This window comes from Glycine max, chromosome 20 (assembly GCF_000004515.6).
Source record: "Glycine max cultivar Williams 82 chromosome 20, Glycine_max_v4.0, whole genome shotgun sequence".
NCBI lineage: Eukaryota > Viridiplantae > Streptophyta > Magnoliopsida > Fabales > Fabaceae > Glycine > Glycine max.
In genome coordinates, this window is record NC_038256.2 from 42,147,165 (window position 1) to 42,164,777 (window position 17,613).

Here is a 17,613-nt window from a genome sequence, read left to right on the forward strand (position 1 = left end):
TGGCTCTGTAAAATGATTGGAGTGAGCGAAAGTTATGATCTTTTTCAAACGTAGGGATCACTCTAGTTGATGGTGAAACGATAAGAATGCTATTGGATGTAAAGACAAGGGTGACTTTTTTTTTTTTACGATCGAAGTTATTAGTACAGAGGTTAATTACCCTTGGTACAAAAACCTGACAGCAAGACTAGACTATACATGAAATTCTAACACATTTGAACCGCCTAACTTGACTGAACACCATGATGAATATTTGAAAATGAATTCTTACTAATTAACAGACTTCAATAATTTTTTTATGTTGGTTTGATTCTCTGAAATATCAAATGTGTACATCAACCGATCAACATTTTAAAACACGCACACCGATTAAGGTTAAACAGCGTATCTAATAAAAAACTTTAGCAACACATTTTTTTACATTTTTAAATATATTCTTTATTATTTACCACAATTTATAATTTTATAATTCAAAAAAGATCAAATTTTTTAAATATTACTTTTATTTAATAAATATTAATCATTTTCATTTTAAATAAATTTAACTAATAATAAGTTTGTTTTAAAAAATTATTATCATAATCTATTTATAACACTCCTCAACCGGGAATCCGGGGTGGCAGTGTAAATAATGGAGAATTTCTTCTGTTAAGAAACCACGAGATACTTTTGAAAAAGAAAAATATTTTTTCTCACCAACTACTTCCTTGCAAATTTTTTTTAATTACATCTATCATGTATGTAGTATTATTTTATGTTTATTCCTAATTTCGTAATTTCTCTTAAAACATGCTTCCGAATCCGAAATTAATTAACTAATGTTATACAAGGCTCACTTCTAAATATAGTATGCTTAAAAAAGAATAGTAATTAGCACCAAACAACAAATGGACGTAAATTGTTATTATATTTAGACGATTATATAAAAAAGCTCGATTAGATACAGGAACAAATCTATTCCCACTAGCAATGAGAGGGAATAATTTATTTGACTGACTCAGCTTGATAAAGCGGACTTTGAAAATTACAATGCATGCAGACAACTGCAAACACATGTAGAACACAGTGCCTTACAACTGTCTAATAAAACAAAAGCACAATAACTATTTAATTTTAACTAGATAGAGTCCTCTAAATAATAATCAAACATTTATACTTCTTTGTGGATCTGCAAGCTGCAGATGCATCTTCCCACTCCATGACTTTCATTTTCACACTTTCTGTATGCATCCTACACAAACACGTATATAATCTGTCAGTTCACGTCCGATCCCTTAATAAAATACACTTAAAAAAAACTTTACATGAAATGAAATGAAGACTAAAATATTTTTAATAGTAAAAGAATGTTTCATAACATGAATATTGGTTTCAAATGTAAGATGTTAATCAACAATCAAATACTAATTAATGTATGTGTATGAAAGATGAATTAATTACCATGTGGGGGTGTGAAGAGAAAGTGCTACCTAGTAGTGGTAAGGTGGAGGGGGTGATTTGTAGTAGTAGTGTGGTGGAGGTGGAGAGTGGACTGGGGGAGGAGGAGACTTGTACTTGTAAGGCTTCTCGTATGGTGGTGGTGGAGGAGAGTGGTAAACTGGGGTGGGAACATGGGGAGGGTAGGTGTGAACTGGTGGTGGAGGTGATGGATATTTGTAGGGCTTCTTTGGTGGGGGTGGAGGAGAGTGGTACACTGGGTGAGGGTGAGGGTAGGGTTTCTTCACTGGAGGAGGAGGAGATGGGTACTTGTAGGGCTTCTTAGGGGGTGGTGGTGGAGAGTGGTAGACTGGGTGTGGGTGAGGGTAGGGCTTCTTCACTGGAGGTGGGGGAGATGGGTATTTGTAGGGCTTCTTTGGTGGGGGTGGTGGAGAGTGGTAGACTGGGTGTGGGTGTGGGTAAGGTTTCTTGACTGGAGGTGGTGGTGATGGGTATTTGTAGGGCTTCTTAGGTGGAGGTGGAGGGGAGTGGTACACTGGGTGTGGGTGAGGGTAGGGTTTGTGGACAGGTGGTGGGGGAGATGGGTACTTGTAGGGCTTCTTAGGAGGGGGTGGTGGAGGAGAGTGGTAAACTGGGTGTGGGTGAGGGTAGGGGTGTGGGTGTGGGTGTGGGTGGGGGTGAGGCTGGGGGTAAGGGTGCTTCACTGGAGGTGGTGGTGATGGGTAGTGGTAAGGAGCCTTTGGTGGAGGTGGTGAAGGAACTGGAGGAGGAGGAGATGGATAGCGGTAAGGCTTTTTGGGTGGTGGAGGAGAGGAGTAGATGTAGTTGTTTGCTGAGATTTCAGATGGGAGGCTGAAAAGGATTATGGCTAATGCAAGAGTGATAGAAGCAGAGGCCATTAGTGACCCCATTTTCCCCCAAGAATGTTTGGTTTTGGTTATGCTCTTAAGGGACCTAGTGCACCTCCTTTTATAGTTGTTTCTTTACCGTTTAACTCCAATTAATCAATAACTAGGAAATTAGTAAGTTTAGTTTACTTTTCACTTCGAGACTCACCTTCTTGGAAACACGATGCTATGTAGTAGTACTGTCTTTGAATTATTGGCTTGGTATTTGACTTTTTTTATTAGAACAATGAGACACGAAACCCTTTTCTTTGGAACACAGATTTGGAATGGATTATCATATTTGTACACCCCATATTTTATAGACTTTATTAATTAACATTCATTTTTTATTATATTATATTTTTCTCTTCTATACATTATCTCTCTCAATAGTTGGTGTTAAATAAGTTGTTGGAACCAGTTCGTTTTGAAGCTAGGCCCGGTAAAAATTAATAGTTAAATATGGTTAAAACTTAAAACAAGCGTTTGAATTAATGGTTGTCATAAATCTTGAATTACAATGTGTACACGTAAGAAAAAAGTAAAAGAAATAAGAGCAGCTTTAGGCATTGTTCCGCAAGCATTTAAGCTTCACAAGCAATCTTGTCTAATAAACATTCCCTGCAGACGTTTTAACTATTTTTCTCTTTAAGTACCGGTGGCTTAGTGAAGCACCGATGCTATTTGTTTTTAAGATATTAAAAAAGATAAAAAAAAATAGAAATGATTATAAAAATGAAAGTGAGCGTTACATATAATTTTTTTGGATTTCATTGGAAGCACTCAAAGAGAATTATTCTGTAAAAATTAAGTGTTTAAAGGTACTTATACGTAAAAGAATAAAAATGAGTAATGTATCATATAGGTTTCATTTTAATTATCTGAAGTGAGTTGCTGAGATAAAGATGCACTAACCGTGCTGCTGCAAGCTAGTCCGGACTGCTGACACTAGCTTTATTTTTCTTTGCGGTGGTGGAAGAAAAGACAAGAATCTGATTTAATTATTATATTGTTTCTAACATTGAAACATCACTATGCTAAACATGCAATGCATGATTTTAGGTATTTGTCTTCGCAAATTATTTAGTCCTATAGACTTTTTCTCTTAAATGATTTTTTAAATTTTTTTATAAAATATTTATATTTATTTTTTATTTATTTGTGTCTTCGCGATTTATTATTGAAACATCACTCGGCTACATGCATGATTTTGGGTATTTGTCTTCGCCAAATTATTTATTCCTATATATTTTTCTTAAATGATTTTTTAATTTTATAAAATAGGTATTTCTTATTTTATCTAGTTGTTGCTTTATTGTTATTTTATTTTACTTTCTAACGTTAATTTTTTATTAAATAGTGATGGGATTAATATAAATTGAAAAACTAGTTTAATATCATTTAAATAATAAGAATTAAAATGAAAATTTTACAATATAAGAAGAATTTATATAAAAATCTAGAAGTTTATAAAATTTAAAATAATTAGATGACTGAATTGAGTGGCACTTGAGAAAAACATATAAAAATAATGATATTATTTAAAAGAAATTTATATAAAAATTAAGATATCATTTTTTCCCCGTCTTGATATAGTGATATCTAATTCCAGAATCTTGTACGGCTGTCTAAAGTGGTACGTGAAATAGGGGGCACATTAAACGATTTTTCATCTCTCCTCCCAGACATTCATTATTGATTAAGTATTTATTAAACTATGTATTTAGTAAAAAAATATTTCAAAATATTTTTATTTTTATTATTTTTATAATACTAATGATATAAATTATAAAAATAAAATATAAATTAATAATAATAAGAATAATGTTATAAATTGTTATTTTTTAATTTAGATAAAATAATCTAGTTAGGACGACAATTATAATACGATAAAAAAAAATTTGTATAGATGTTTTTGTTTTAAGATTTATCCCGTATTTATTATCATCTAAAAATTTTTGTACCAGATTTATATTGTTAGATAAATTTTTCTAGTGTTAACAATAGATATCAAATTTAACTTATACGGTAGTGCCTATTAAAATATAAATAAATTTGTCATAAAGATTTAAGTTGATTAAATAAAAATATTAAATTATTATAAATTTCTTCATATTATCTTTCCTATGAAAAAAAATTCAAGTTGTTAATTAATTGTGGCTGCAGAGAGGTCTTAATTACCTCTTTTTATGCGTCAAACTTATCATTACTTAGATTATAATAATAGAACACTAATCTTTTAATATAAATATTACAGATTTATATTAATAGTATGATACATTATATTAATAGATAACTTTGTTAATGTAAAAATTGATTATTAATTAATTATATTGGTAGTGTAATACATTTTATTGTAAGCAATGCACACATTGCAAATATCATGTGCTTCTACCATTGTAGGTAGCGTTGGAAGAGTGATCACAGAATTCTTGTTTAAACTTAAAAAATAATTTTAAAATAAGTACTTTTTTATATAAGTGTTTTTTTTAAAATAAAATATAATTTATTTCTTAAAATAAATAGAAAATTATTTTTTAAGCAGAAATAATTGAAACAAATAGACTAAAAAATAAAAAATTATTTATTTAAATAAACACTTATTTCAAAAAATAAATTAAAAAAAATTATCTCATAGATAAAACACTTATTATCCACTAAACTGACTAAAGCACGTAATTTATAAATTCAGTTAAAAATACCTTGTGATGGTTGACATGTTTGGTTATTTTTTAGTTTTAGCGACAGTAACTTTGGTCTAAAAGTAGTAATTGTACTACTTTTTGATAAATAGAAATCAAATATGTAATACTCACATATTCTATTTAATAAATTAAGTTAATTTTTTTTCATTGTACGAATTTACATACAAACAATACAATGTTAAAAGATAATAAATAAAGTTTTGAATTCGATTTTACACCTATAGATACTGTGTTATTCCTAAATTAACTGTGAATGCAAATACTTAATTATTAGTGAAGCTTGTAATGAACTTTAGTTTAACCTCTCATCTTTATCGAGAAAATTGTACAACATAATAAAATTGTGCATCATATAAAAGGGGAAGTGGGAAGGCATCAACTTGGGAGATGATATACCAGACAATAATCTAAAGTGGAAAAACATTTAAAAATGGCAGCTGAATTTTCGTTGCCAGCTCAATGCAATGCAAGTCGATATTCACCTTTTTATATTTAATGACACTGTCCGAACGTTATAAGAAACGAGATAAATATAAAGGCTTTCAATAAGATTCTACAAATTTAAATAAAATCTCAGCTAATTTTTTTATTGGCCAAATATTAAGTTATTAAATCTGACCTATTTGATTAGCCTTTTTTATTTATTTTTTCACATTATCAATTATTGGAAGAAAATAAGTGTATTTTATGCTCCATTCCCGAAAGCACCGTTTCACGTGCCTATTGTGCACTTGTACTTATAGCTTACTGGAGTAGGCGAAGACTGATGAGTTATCCAATGTATTAATATCTGTTTTTAATTTTCCTTTTTTCTTGGGGACATGAAATTGAAAGGGAAAAAAAATGATCAGACCTGTGATGTGACTTGATCTTTTTGTGAAGGGATGAGAGAATAATGAACAGCCCGGTAGAACAGTGAATGAAATATCCTAAACTCACATATTTAAGCCACTCGAAATTTTAAAAAAAATCAAATTAAATTTAAAAAATATTTGTAGGCTTGATTAACTTTTGATTCCAATAAAATAAGAAAATTTTTATTTTAGACTTGTAAAGATTTTTGTTTGATTTTAATTCTTTAAATTCTTTTTTAGTTATAAATAGAATGACTTAATAATGACCATCATAATCCATTGTACTTTCATGTCATCAATAATCTAATAGAATGTAAAATTTTTATGTTTTAAATTCTCATCCCTTCAAAATAACTAATTACGTTAAATTCATTGATGAGAAATTTAAAAATATAACTATATAAAAGAAATAAACATTATTAATTGATAAAAAAGATTAAAACAAAATAAAAAAAATCTTTTAGAGAACTCAAAATTTAAAAAATATCTTATTTTATAGCGGCAAAAAGGTTATTTAAGGAATATTTATTAATTTATAAGACTTGATCATTTTAATATTTTTTTTCTTAGGTTTAAATAATCTGTTTGTCCTATCAAATATGAATTTTTAATTTTAGTCATTTAAAATTTTTTGTTTTGATTTTAGTATTTTAAATATTTTTTATTAATAAATGTTAATTTATTAGAATGTTAACAATGTTAATTATTAACTTGTCATGTTATAAAAAAAATTAAAAATGATATGATTTATTGATACTATTTTTTACTTATTTTTGCTTTTCTCTCTATCTCTCTACAAACAAAGGTTACCTATCATTTTATTATTTATCTATTTTTACTCTTTTTTTCCTTCTATTTCCATCTATTCTACTTTTCTCCATTCTACCGAACACAACATAATTGATGTTAGAAAGGCAACGTCCAATAGTTGAGTGCTAGAGGTAAGCGAAAAAGGTTAAAATGGAAGCTGAAACATTTTAACCTTTCTTAAGTGTGATTTAACACCGTGTGTTTTTCTTTTTTAATCAGCGATTTCACACACTGGTAGGAAGGATTAAATTGCTTGTGATAGCCACATAAATTTTGTAATTTCGGCTACCATTTAAATGTAATCCAAAGCATGAAGGATCTCATAAATAGTAGTATTGTGCTTTCAATTTGTCATGGTGACTTCCTTAATTATAATTGGAGTTTTTAATTAATTCTGTCAAAAAAAAAAGTTTGGAGTTTTTAATTGTTATTCTTAATTGGTAATTCGAGGCTGGTCTTCTGTACGGGTTTTATCTTTTGGTTAAGATGGGTTATATTTGCTTGGTGTGTGTTGTCGATCGGTTTAATTTATGTTGTTTGGGTGGATGTTGTTTTGTTTAAGACATTAAATATCGAATACTCCTTTTATTAACTTTTAATCTACAAATAAATGTTTTTATTGATAAGAAATTTAACTTAACAATGAGTTATTAAAAGTTTATCTCTAATAAGGATTAATTAATTAGTTGTAAACTAATTTGATTGATATATCCTTAAAAAATTTAAAACAAAATATTGTCATAACAAAAATATTATTCAAAAAACAAATAAGAAAGAGAATATTTTATGAAAAATTTATTTTACGAATCCTTTCATCAGTTATCCACCGTGTTTTCCGTTAAATATAAAGTTAATTTATTTTTTCAATTTTTAACTTAAGATGTGCAACATGTCATTCATACATTTTCGTGCAAATGAGCTCATATTAAGAGTTGTCATTTACTATGGATATATAAAGAGACTGAACATCCGGTTGACATTCATTATTTTCTTTTTATATCAAGTTACCAATTTTATCGATAATTTGTCTTTTTTTTATACTTAACAGTCAAACACTAATCATGATATTTTAACCAAGAAGTGGATTAGACTTTAGAGAAGAGATATTTTACCATAATGATGATGGAAAAGTATTTTTTCACACCGCAACAGGGTGATCGATGAACGTAGATTCGAGAAAGAGAGACAAAAAAGAAAAGAAAGAGAGAAATAAAGAAAAATAATATGATGAATTATGTGATGAAAATGTAAAAGGGAGGTAAAAAACAGAGAGTGTAAAAGCATATATATCAAGCGTTACGTTCAAAATTTCAATGTTAACGTAGGTTATGAAAGATTAATTACCATGCAGTGTGAAACAAAAAGCACTATCTAGTAGTGGTAAGGTGGAGGAGATGATTTATAATTATAGCAGTGGTGCAAGTGGTGGAGGAGGAGGAGACTTGTGGTAGACTGGTGAGGGGAAGGGGAAGGGTACTTTTTGTGCACTGGAGGTGGAGGAGATGCGTATTTGTATGGTTTCTTATGTGGTGGTGGTGTAGATGGGTACTTGTAGGGTTTCTTTTTAGGTAGTGGTGGTGAGTGATAGATTGGGTGTGGGGGAGGGTGCTTGTGCACTGGTGGTGGTGGAGATGGGTACTTAGCTTGTATGTTTTCTTTTTTGGGGGTGGTGGTGAGTGATAGACTTGGTGTGGGTGAGGGGCAGAGTACTTCTGCACTGGTGGTGGTGATGGTGGTGATGTGTACTTGTATGGTTTCTTAGGTGGTGGTGGGGATGGGTACTTGTAGGGCTTCTTTGGAGGTGGTGGAAGAGAGTGGTACTTATAAGGGGGATGGAGATGGATGATGATAAGGCTTCTTGGGTGGTGGAGGAGAGGGGTAGTGGTTTGCTGAAATTTCAAATGGGAGACTGAAAAAGATTATGGCCAATGCAAGAGTGAGAGAAGCAGAGGCCATTAGAGACCCCATTTTCCCACAAGTTTACATTGGAGTTGGTTTTGGTTATGATCATAATTAAGAAAGCTAGGCAACCCCATTTTATAGTTTGTTTCTATACCATTAATATAATTTAGCATTAACCAACCATCTTGATAAGTTTACTCTTTCTCTGAGGCTTACCTATACATGCATGCATGATATTGTATAAGATAACGTAGCTTGGAATTACTATTTGTTATTGGTTTTAGGAGCAATGTGCGTCCCAAAGCGTTTCTGGAACGTGGATTTGGATTGATATTTGATAGGCTGCATGCTTAATTAAGAAGAGAATAGGAGTATCTAGGGCTAGAAATATGACAGCACGTTGTTTAATTTTCTTTACCTCCAAGAAAAGAGCAGATCGAATATATTATATTTAATTATCAATGATTTGTGTGGTTTGATTCTAAGTTTGTAGAATTGAGCTGATAAAAAAAAAGTTTCTAGAGTTGGCATATTTCATTCCCGATTTTTTTTTTTTTTTATCGTTTTCTTTTGACACCTAATTCTGAAATCTTGTACGGATTTTCGCCTAAAGTTATGTGTGATTTGTGGGGCACTAAAACGACTCTTAATCTCTCTAATCAAGAAAATATTTGATAGTTATGAGAAACCACTCTATGGTACATTCACAGTTGTTGCTTCCGCGGTGATGGCTTCGGAGGGTGTGTATCGGTGTGATAAGGCTAAGGTGATGGCTTCATGCATGTATTTTTGCCCATTAGGGGGTGTAAACGGGTATAATCATAGGTCCAGTGATTTTTTGTTTTTGGGTATACGTGTACATAAACCTCTTGGCTATATATAGGTTAAGTTGCATTTATATCAAGTAAATGCACCGTAACCTTTTGGCTTTTTGCAATTGGTACATCCTGTACCGTTGTTCATTTTATATATTTATATAGTTAGTTTGCTTCTTAATTAAAAAAAAAAAAACAGTTGTTGCTTCCGCTGCCATTGCACTATATATGCAGTTATCAGGAAAACATACAAATGACTTCTTGTACTACTTCTTCTTCGTAGCTTTTACTTTAAAAATTAGTAGATTTTGCACTTAAAATGAAGATAAACTCAAAGCAACTGTCGGTGATAAATTCTTCCTGGTGAAATTTTTAAAGTGAACTGGTAATTGCATGTCTTCAAATTGTTACTATAAAGTAATATATTGGTCATTGAACAAATTAAATAAGAATAAATTTTTTCATATCTAGACTGTTTTACACAAGAAACTCTATGTATAAATTTTACTCACTCTTGCTATACAACATGTAATATTGAATTCACAAAGATCATTAATTATAGACTCAACTATACAAAAATTTATTCTAATAAATTATGTATTGTATATCAGTTCTGAAGTCAGATTAAGATCAAACGGGTCCTTTTCCTTCTTTTTTTTTTTTTAAGTAATTCAATTTTTAACTTTGAGAGGTGATTTTATTTTAAAGTCAAATTAAGTGTGTACGTCTTCGGCCTATTAGATTTCAACCGCTGAGTAAAGTTTCATTGACATTTTTTTGTTTAGACCTGTAATAAAAAAATTTATAATGCATATGTTAGGAAATTCTACAGGAAATTTTACACCGCTTGTCTCAATTATCAAAATACAACTTACATATTTGTTTAAAAAAATTATTTAATGTGAATTGATTTTAAACTGAAATCTAAGAGGATATAAAGTTTATTATTCATCTTGATTTTTGTCTATTCTAATCTAATGGACTCACCTGCTTCTGGCAATCATATGTGAAGAAGGAATGTTAGAAAGTGGCATATCCCAAGATGGAATCTAACACATGCAACACTATTATTTTTTACTCAAAGGAAAATGATGTTACAGTGAGTCTCACTGTTTGCAATTAATAAACATTCGTTGAATCTTGAATGTAGTAAAACTGACTTTTGGCACCCATCCAAGATACTTCGGGATGAACTTTTCCGGGCTCTCAAGTGCCACTCCATTCTAAAATTGACATAAGGAATTTAAAACATCCAAATCAATGCAATTAATTAAATGTAATACCACTATGAAATCTATCTTTGTCATACAACATCAATAAATTAACAGCACGCATACGAGAACGAAAGGTATGACAAGGAGACCTGATTTAAATTTGTCACATTTTTTCTTCTTCTCATGTTTTTTTATTAAATAATCACAATTTAATTTACCAATCGAAACCATGGTATGGGGTAAACCCAGAGGACTCCACAAGATCAACGTGAGATCTGTTCAGCAATCAGCACCTAATTAGCTTTAAGGTCAACACAAGCAGTCCCATCGTGAAGCACATGGGCTGTGTCTGATGTCTTTTTTGTTAGAAAAAAAGAAAATCCCCGTGGGCTTAGAGATAAGAATAATGATAATTCAAAATACCGAAAATAAATTTAACGATGAGAAAAACTAAGTAGCAAATGAAAATGCCTATAATCTTCGTCTCTATTGTAGCCTATACTTAATTATTAATATGTTATTACTCTTAAATTATATCATGCATATTGTTTTCGTATTCATGAGTATGAATGAACTATATCATCTATATATGTATTCTTGATTGAAAGTCTAAAGTAAACATAGGCATCAACTTGAGCTCTTAGTTGTCGCCTACGACGTCGTAGGTCGTATCTCTCGATGCATGAATGGGTCTAACTTGTCTTCATTTAGAGAAATTAAATACATTCTTAACAGGTCATTTAAAACAACTTAAACGGTTTAAAATCAATCTACATGTAATATCTTTTTTTTACATTAATTATATTCAATTCTCATGGAGTCCTTAAATTCCTATATTCAATTCAAACTAAAATAGGTAAAATAACTTAAACTTGCTTTCTATGTTTTGGGATGTTGAAAGTACCTTCCGTTTAAGACAAAACTAGATTAGCACTCGTGCTTTTCACAATAAAAAAAAAACAGTAAAAAGCAAGGGAGAAAGAAAAAAAAAGTTGAAATAATGAAAAAAACTTGAGCTCATAATGCATCATATAATATGACTCGTGGCAAGAGGTAGACATATTTTATAAAAATATACATATTTTAACTAGTCTTAGATGATTGGTTAGCTCAATGAAACCTGGCTATGCAAAATTATATCAAGTTATAGATTTAATTAATTAGATTGGATAGTTGTGGAAATAGCCGATAAGTGAGGTCTAAATGAGATAAGTATTCAGTAGGTCTTTTTTGTCAACACATATAAAGTCTTTTGCTTTATAAAAATTAATAGTAAATATTTTTTGTTTGTAAGCCTAAAATTTATATTTTGGTTATTTTATTTTTGAATCGGTCGTGCTTGTGGAGATTCTGGACAAGTTGGTTAGCCAAAAATATGCCATAAACATTTTTTGAAAACTTTGTAATAAGCTTAAAAGTATACGCATCAAATAAATGTTCCTTGTAATTAAAATTTTAGAACACGATAAAAGCATAACTGGGGAAATTAATGGGAAGGTATCAATTAGCCATCTTACTAGTATTAGATTTTGGATTTTGAACAACTCAATTTGCTTTTTAGAAAGACAGAAACAAACATCGGAAACGCTGAAGATTTGTTCCCCTCTTTGAAAACGAGTTTAATAAAACGAATTAGTGGTATAGAAGCCCCTGATCTAAAGGGGAAAATCAATTTATAAAAGAGATTTGTGCTTTGGAAGCCAGCTAAAGCATGTCGGTTGATTTTAAAAGGAGATCAAAGCATGTCGGTATTGACATTTAAAATAATCATTATATTTCTGTATAATATCAAACCTACAATTGGTCATTTGCATGTGAGACAGACTGGGACCCTTTTCATGATCACGAGCCCTCATCAATATTCTTCTCATAAAATACTGGAGTTGGTGGTGACTAATCTAATAACAATGTAATGTAATGTAATCTCTTTCTTTTTTGTTTTTACTCGTTCCAAAGGAAATGAAAAGAAAATAAGGAATATTTGAGACTACAAATTGCAATGCAACTTGATCCCTTTCTTATGAATAGGTAAAGAATAATGACGAGATAAAGTATACTCTTGAAATAGTAAATATCAAAAACAAATTTGGAAAACCGGTACATATGAAGAATTAAAAGTAAACATTTTAAAAAAATATAATTACGTATTAATAAGATTTTATTTTTAATACATTCTCACTATAATTTTTTTTATATTATCAACCAATAAAATATTTTCTTAAATATTTAAATTAATTTATGATTAAATGATAATGTAAAAAAAAATACACTTCCATGTATTCTAATTAAATTTTATTAATAAATAATAAATTTATAAATATTTTATATGAAAAATCAGAATATATATATATATATATATATATATATATATATAGACATCTCGAGCATTAGACACTAGATCTACCAACCTACTTAGACGAAGTGCTAAGGAAATATTTTAAAATCAAGATTGGCTTAATATAGCAAAACTAATTAATGATTCTTTGTATAGTTTACTCTTGGTCCATATATTTCATCGTGCTGTGCAGACACAAGTTCTTAAAAGCTTGAATCGCGGTGTCCGCTAGATGGGTCAAATTAAGGCTACGCATCTAGCAGCAAAAAAATAAAAAATAAAAAATTAAGGCTGCGCATCTTAAAACCTTGAATAGTGTCCTTACATCTATCTAATGTAGACAAATAATTTGCTAATTTGTAAGTCATGTTCGTAAAAGATTAAGTCACCCATAAATTATTAATATTATATCACATCAAATAATTCTCTATCAATTTTTTTTTTACAACATCAAATTTTACTATTTAAAAGGTTACTCAATTGTATATTTTAATTTGATTATATTACTGAGGTAAATAATATGATAAGTGGAAAACCTTAAAGTAGTATCAAAGTCTATTTTAATTCATTAAGGTTACCCACTTGTTATACTTCACCTCACTACTTTTTTGACATTATGCATAAATAATATGATAAGTGGTTGATTAATGAATCTAAAATAGAATTTAATATTATCTTTGAATATAAATTTAAGTTTAACTTAATTTTATAAAATCTATTTGTAAGGTTAATATTACCTCCCATTTATATAGTTTAATTTAGTTATACATTTCATACAATGAGTTAGTTAGTGCAAACATCTTATATAATTTTAGCAGAATAAAAAAATCCCCAGTTCTCCGCAAAATTAGGGGGGAGGGGATTGGTGGCTGGGAATGGACATCTTGAATTCAATGCTCAAATCAATACAGGATTAAAAAAAAATAGAGATAAGAAAAATGAATAACAAAATCAGTGCAAATAAATCACACTTAAAAGAAAAGGCAAAATCCCTAAAATCAATTGAGGCAGACAACTTCTTTATTTTTGTTTGACCTAGTCATAGTGCTCCTAGAGTGATGATGACAATTTTCATTTATACCATGTTAATTTTTTTATAAAGTTAAAATATACAGGTTTACCCTAGCCTTAATTGTGTAAAAATTTTCAAAGCTTCCAAAACTCAAGCTAATTTGTTACTTGTGAAACAAAACCTCAACCCCTGTTACTGGTTTGTTAAACAAGCCTTTTTTTTTAAGAAAAAAAAATCAACGTTTGTAGAAATTAATAAAATATTCCTCCATAATAAATAGAAGACATTTTTTTCCTGCACTTCCAATATTATATTTTATACCTCCCATTATATTTTAGAATGAATTTTCTAAAATGCAATAGTGAGTGTGCAGGATGCAATAGCCTAAATACAGAAACCCACATTCAACGCTCGCAAAATATTCTTATACAAGTAATAAAAAATACAGATCTCTCCATATCTAGTTTTGAATGGTCCAACTCCAAATACTCCTTGCAAGATCCCTCCTAAGTCCTAATTCCTAACGCCGTGTGTCTTCCCACATATCTTTTATATATATATATATATATATATATATATATATATATAAACTGGCTTAGTTTGGGCCTAAATATGGATAAACTATATATTTTCCTAAAAGGGCCTTAGCATTGGACTTAAATTTCACATTCCAAATTTCTTTTATTTCATCCTGCTACAGAAATTAGAGTTTCGTTTCATCCACTTTCTTTGTAATGTTTTTTCTCGAGGCTTTGTTTGGATTTCTATTCAGTTTCAAATACATTATTCGATTCCCATTCGATTCGTTCCCTTTAAACCAATACCAATTGTGTTTCATTTGTTATATCTTTTTCCCTGTAGCTTCTTGTAGATACTGATTTTGTATAATATTTGAGCAATTCAAACTAATTAAAAGTTGTATAAAAAAGAAACTTTTTTGTTTTGTGGGTTCGTGTTTTCTTGTGAATTAAATTAGGGGATGAGTTTGTAGACCTGTAACGGTCTGGTGGCTATGATAACAGTTATTAATGGACATGTAACGGACTGATCATATACATTGTTACATTCAGAATTCTTATGGGTTTTTCAGGTGAATTGTGTATGAGTTTTATGGTTTTGTCCCTTCTTTTTCAATTGGTATTGTTAACACATCTCTTTTTTTTTTTTTCCCGAGTATATGTCTTGAATCAAGTTTTGTCTTAGTTTTTCACGCTGAAGATTTGAGCATACAAGTTACCCTGGTCATAGTAATGCCTTATTCATACCGATCTAACCATTGATTATAAAATGTTTAAATGCTTTTGAATATAAAATCGTCTTTAGTATTAGGGGTATGTGTTTAAATAGGAAATGTCTGTGGCTGAAGGTGTCGTCGTGCATGTTAAATTGCTTTTGTAGTTTAATTTTCTGTTTTGGTATAATATATCATGTGGTTGCTTGGTCTTTTCTTCTCATCTGGTGATGCAATTTGCAAAAATCTTAGGATTCCTTTCTACACAGAAGATGTTTTTGTGGATGAGAATGAATTTTCGGTGCTGACGACTTTGATTCTGCTTGATTTATTCCATGACTAATTGTGGTATATGCTAAAAGATTAAAGTTGGGATAAATTTTTTCATATCCATTTATTTAAATATATTTCTGAAATTTTTTCTGACTCATTTGGTGTGCAATTGTTTTAGCATTTCTGTTAGGACAGTTTGCTTGGATGCAATGGAATTATGACGGCGTTTAAAAGATTCTAATTAATAAGGAAATTTTTTAAATATAACATGTGCTTTTTGAAAAGTACTATTTTTTCTGTTAAATTCTATACACCATATTGTTCCTTAAAGATGCTGCAACGATCTGTTCCATTGCGTGTGCTTTTTCTTGCATTAGAACTAGAAACTCTGCATCTTGCATTTTTACATGAAACGTTTGCCCACTGCATAGTTGGAATAAGATTTTCTGATGCTTCACAATTCACATGATGGGTTCGACTCTGCTTTGCTTCTTGTTTATCCTAAGAAGCAAATGATTTACAGAGGCATGCATGTCTTGCCATATAATTAGGTACGGGGGTCTCATTATTTGAAGAAATCATGGTCGTACTTTTTACCTCCTTTTAAATTCTTATAAATTAGTTTATTAAATTAAAGGTGCCAATAAGTGTTGTTAATTGTTATCTGGCAGCATGTATATATTCTTACCTGGATTATCCTACTTTTCTTGGTACTTAATTACTTATTATTTCAATGCAACCAACTGTCTTTACTCCCTTGAATATTAGATTCTAGGAAATGTGTAATGGATCAACCTGCATTCGTATAAGAGTTCGGTATTGTTAGATAATGAAAGGGTCATATTTGTTTCTTACAGTCCTGATAAAACTAAATTCGATACTTGATGATATCTAGGACTGTGTTTAGCAAAGGCCAAAGGCATAATCTTATGTTTTTCGTTTTTATAATAAAAAAAACCTTATTTCATACCCTTGTCTCTCTCCGTATATAGAATAGACCTTGAATGATATGAATGTCTTAATCAACGGGAATGCATTGTATTTAAGGTTGTATCAAATTGAGGTTATGTGCAGAATTTGTACCTATGATTCATTGCATTTAAGGTTGTCGCAAATTAAGGTTATGTGCAGAATTGGTACATATGATTCATGCATCTAGATGAAATTGGATTGAAGTTTCTATAAATAACGTGAAGATCTCCTCATCCTTACAAATAAAAAGGCGATACTTGTTTACATAATCCTTTCACTATATTTTTTTTATTCCCTTGTTTTTTACTCACATTATTTCAGGCAATGAAAGACAAAAAAAAAACATATTAATTCCCTGGATGGGGTGTAAAGAAAGAGATAAAAAAATAAAATAAAACATATTTTTAAAAGAAAAAGTCATGATAGATAATGATTATAGAAAAGAAAGAGGTAAAAAAAATGTAAGATGATTGTAAAAATTAGAATATGAAAAAAAATAAATTATATGGCTGAGGTTGAAATAGGCAGCCTAGTGATAAATACACTATATTTTTTTTGTTACCTACATTGTCAAACCATCGACCCCCCCGCCCCAAAAAAAAAAAGGAACAAACAAACCTTCCTTTTAATTGATTACCATTCCCAACTTGCTATCCTTTGTCTAACTATGCTAGGATATCTATACTTGGTGGTCCATTTGAATGTCTTTATTTGGAAGCCTGCACATCATAGCAACAATAATTAAGCTTTCTCTATTAAGGCAGATTAATAACATAAATGAAACTTGCAATGTTTTACTATATGAATTATGTTTATTTATAAATCATTTATCTCTAAATCCCTTTATAATGGTTTTGCCAATATTTTTAGGTCAGTATGGACTCCTTTTGAGCTTGTCATGTAATCCATGGTCTACAATTACTACACATCTGCATCAGCTACCAACTACTAATATATAAGGTCTTTCTTGCCTACAAATATGAATCTAAGCTAATTATATACATCTCTTACACTCTTCAATTTTGGCATAAGAGTGTTGGTGCAGGTGATTGCAAGTTCCATTCTTCATCGAATGTCGTCCTTGCTTGTCGAAATCCTCACTAGAATCCTCTTTGCATCCACCATGTTCGAAAACACAACCGAACATAAGTGTAGTGTGACAGAGA

At 30.2% G+C, this 17,613-nt stretch overlaps 1 protein-coding gene and 1 pseudogene across 2 annotated transcripts; both read right to left on the minus strand.

The window, feature by feature from the left end:
* Positions 1-888: 888 nt before the first annotated feature.
* Positions 889-2,500, minus strand: LOC121174310 (extensin-3). 2 transcript variants are annotated; one of them, XM_041013382.1, is made up of 2 exons: positions 1,441-2,500; positions 889-1,231 (listed from the first exon to the last, which is right to left on the minus strand). In XM_041013382.1, exon 1 carries the CDS (start codon positions 2,346-2,348, stop codon positions 1,470-1,472), a length of 879 nt encoding a protein of 292 aa, XP_040869316.1. In that variant the 5' UTR covers positions 2,349-2,500; the 3' UTR covers positions 889-1,231; positions 1,441-1,469. The 2 variants fall into 2 exon arrangements, with proteins under 2 accessions (XP_040869316.1, XP_040869317.1); XM_041013383.1 differs by having other exon boundaries at positions 1,470-2,390.
* A 5,564-nt stretch (positions 2,501-8,064) lies between these two features.
* LOC113000732 (extensin-3-like) lies at positions 8,065-8,688 on the minus strand (annotated as a pseudogene).
* Positions 8,689-17,613: the final 8,925 nt, after the last annotated feature.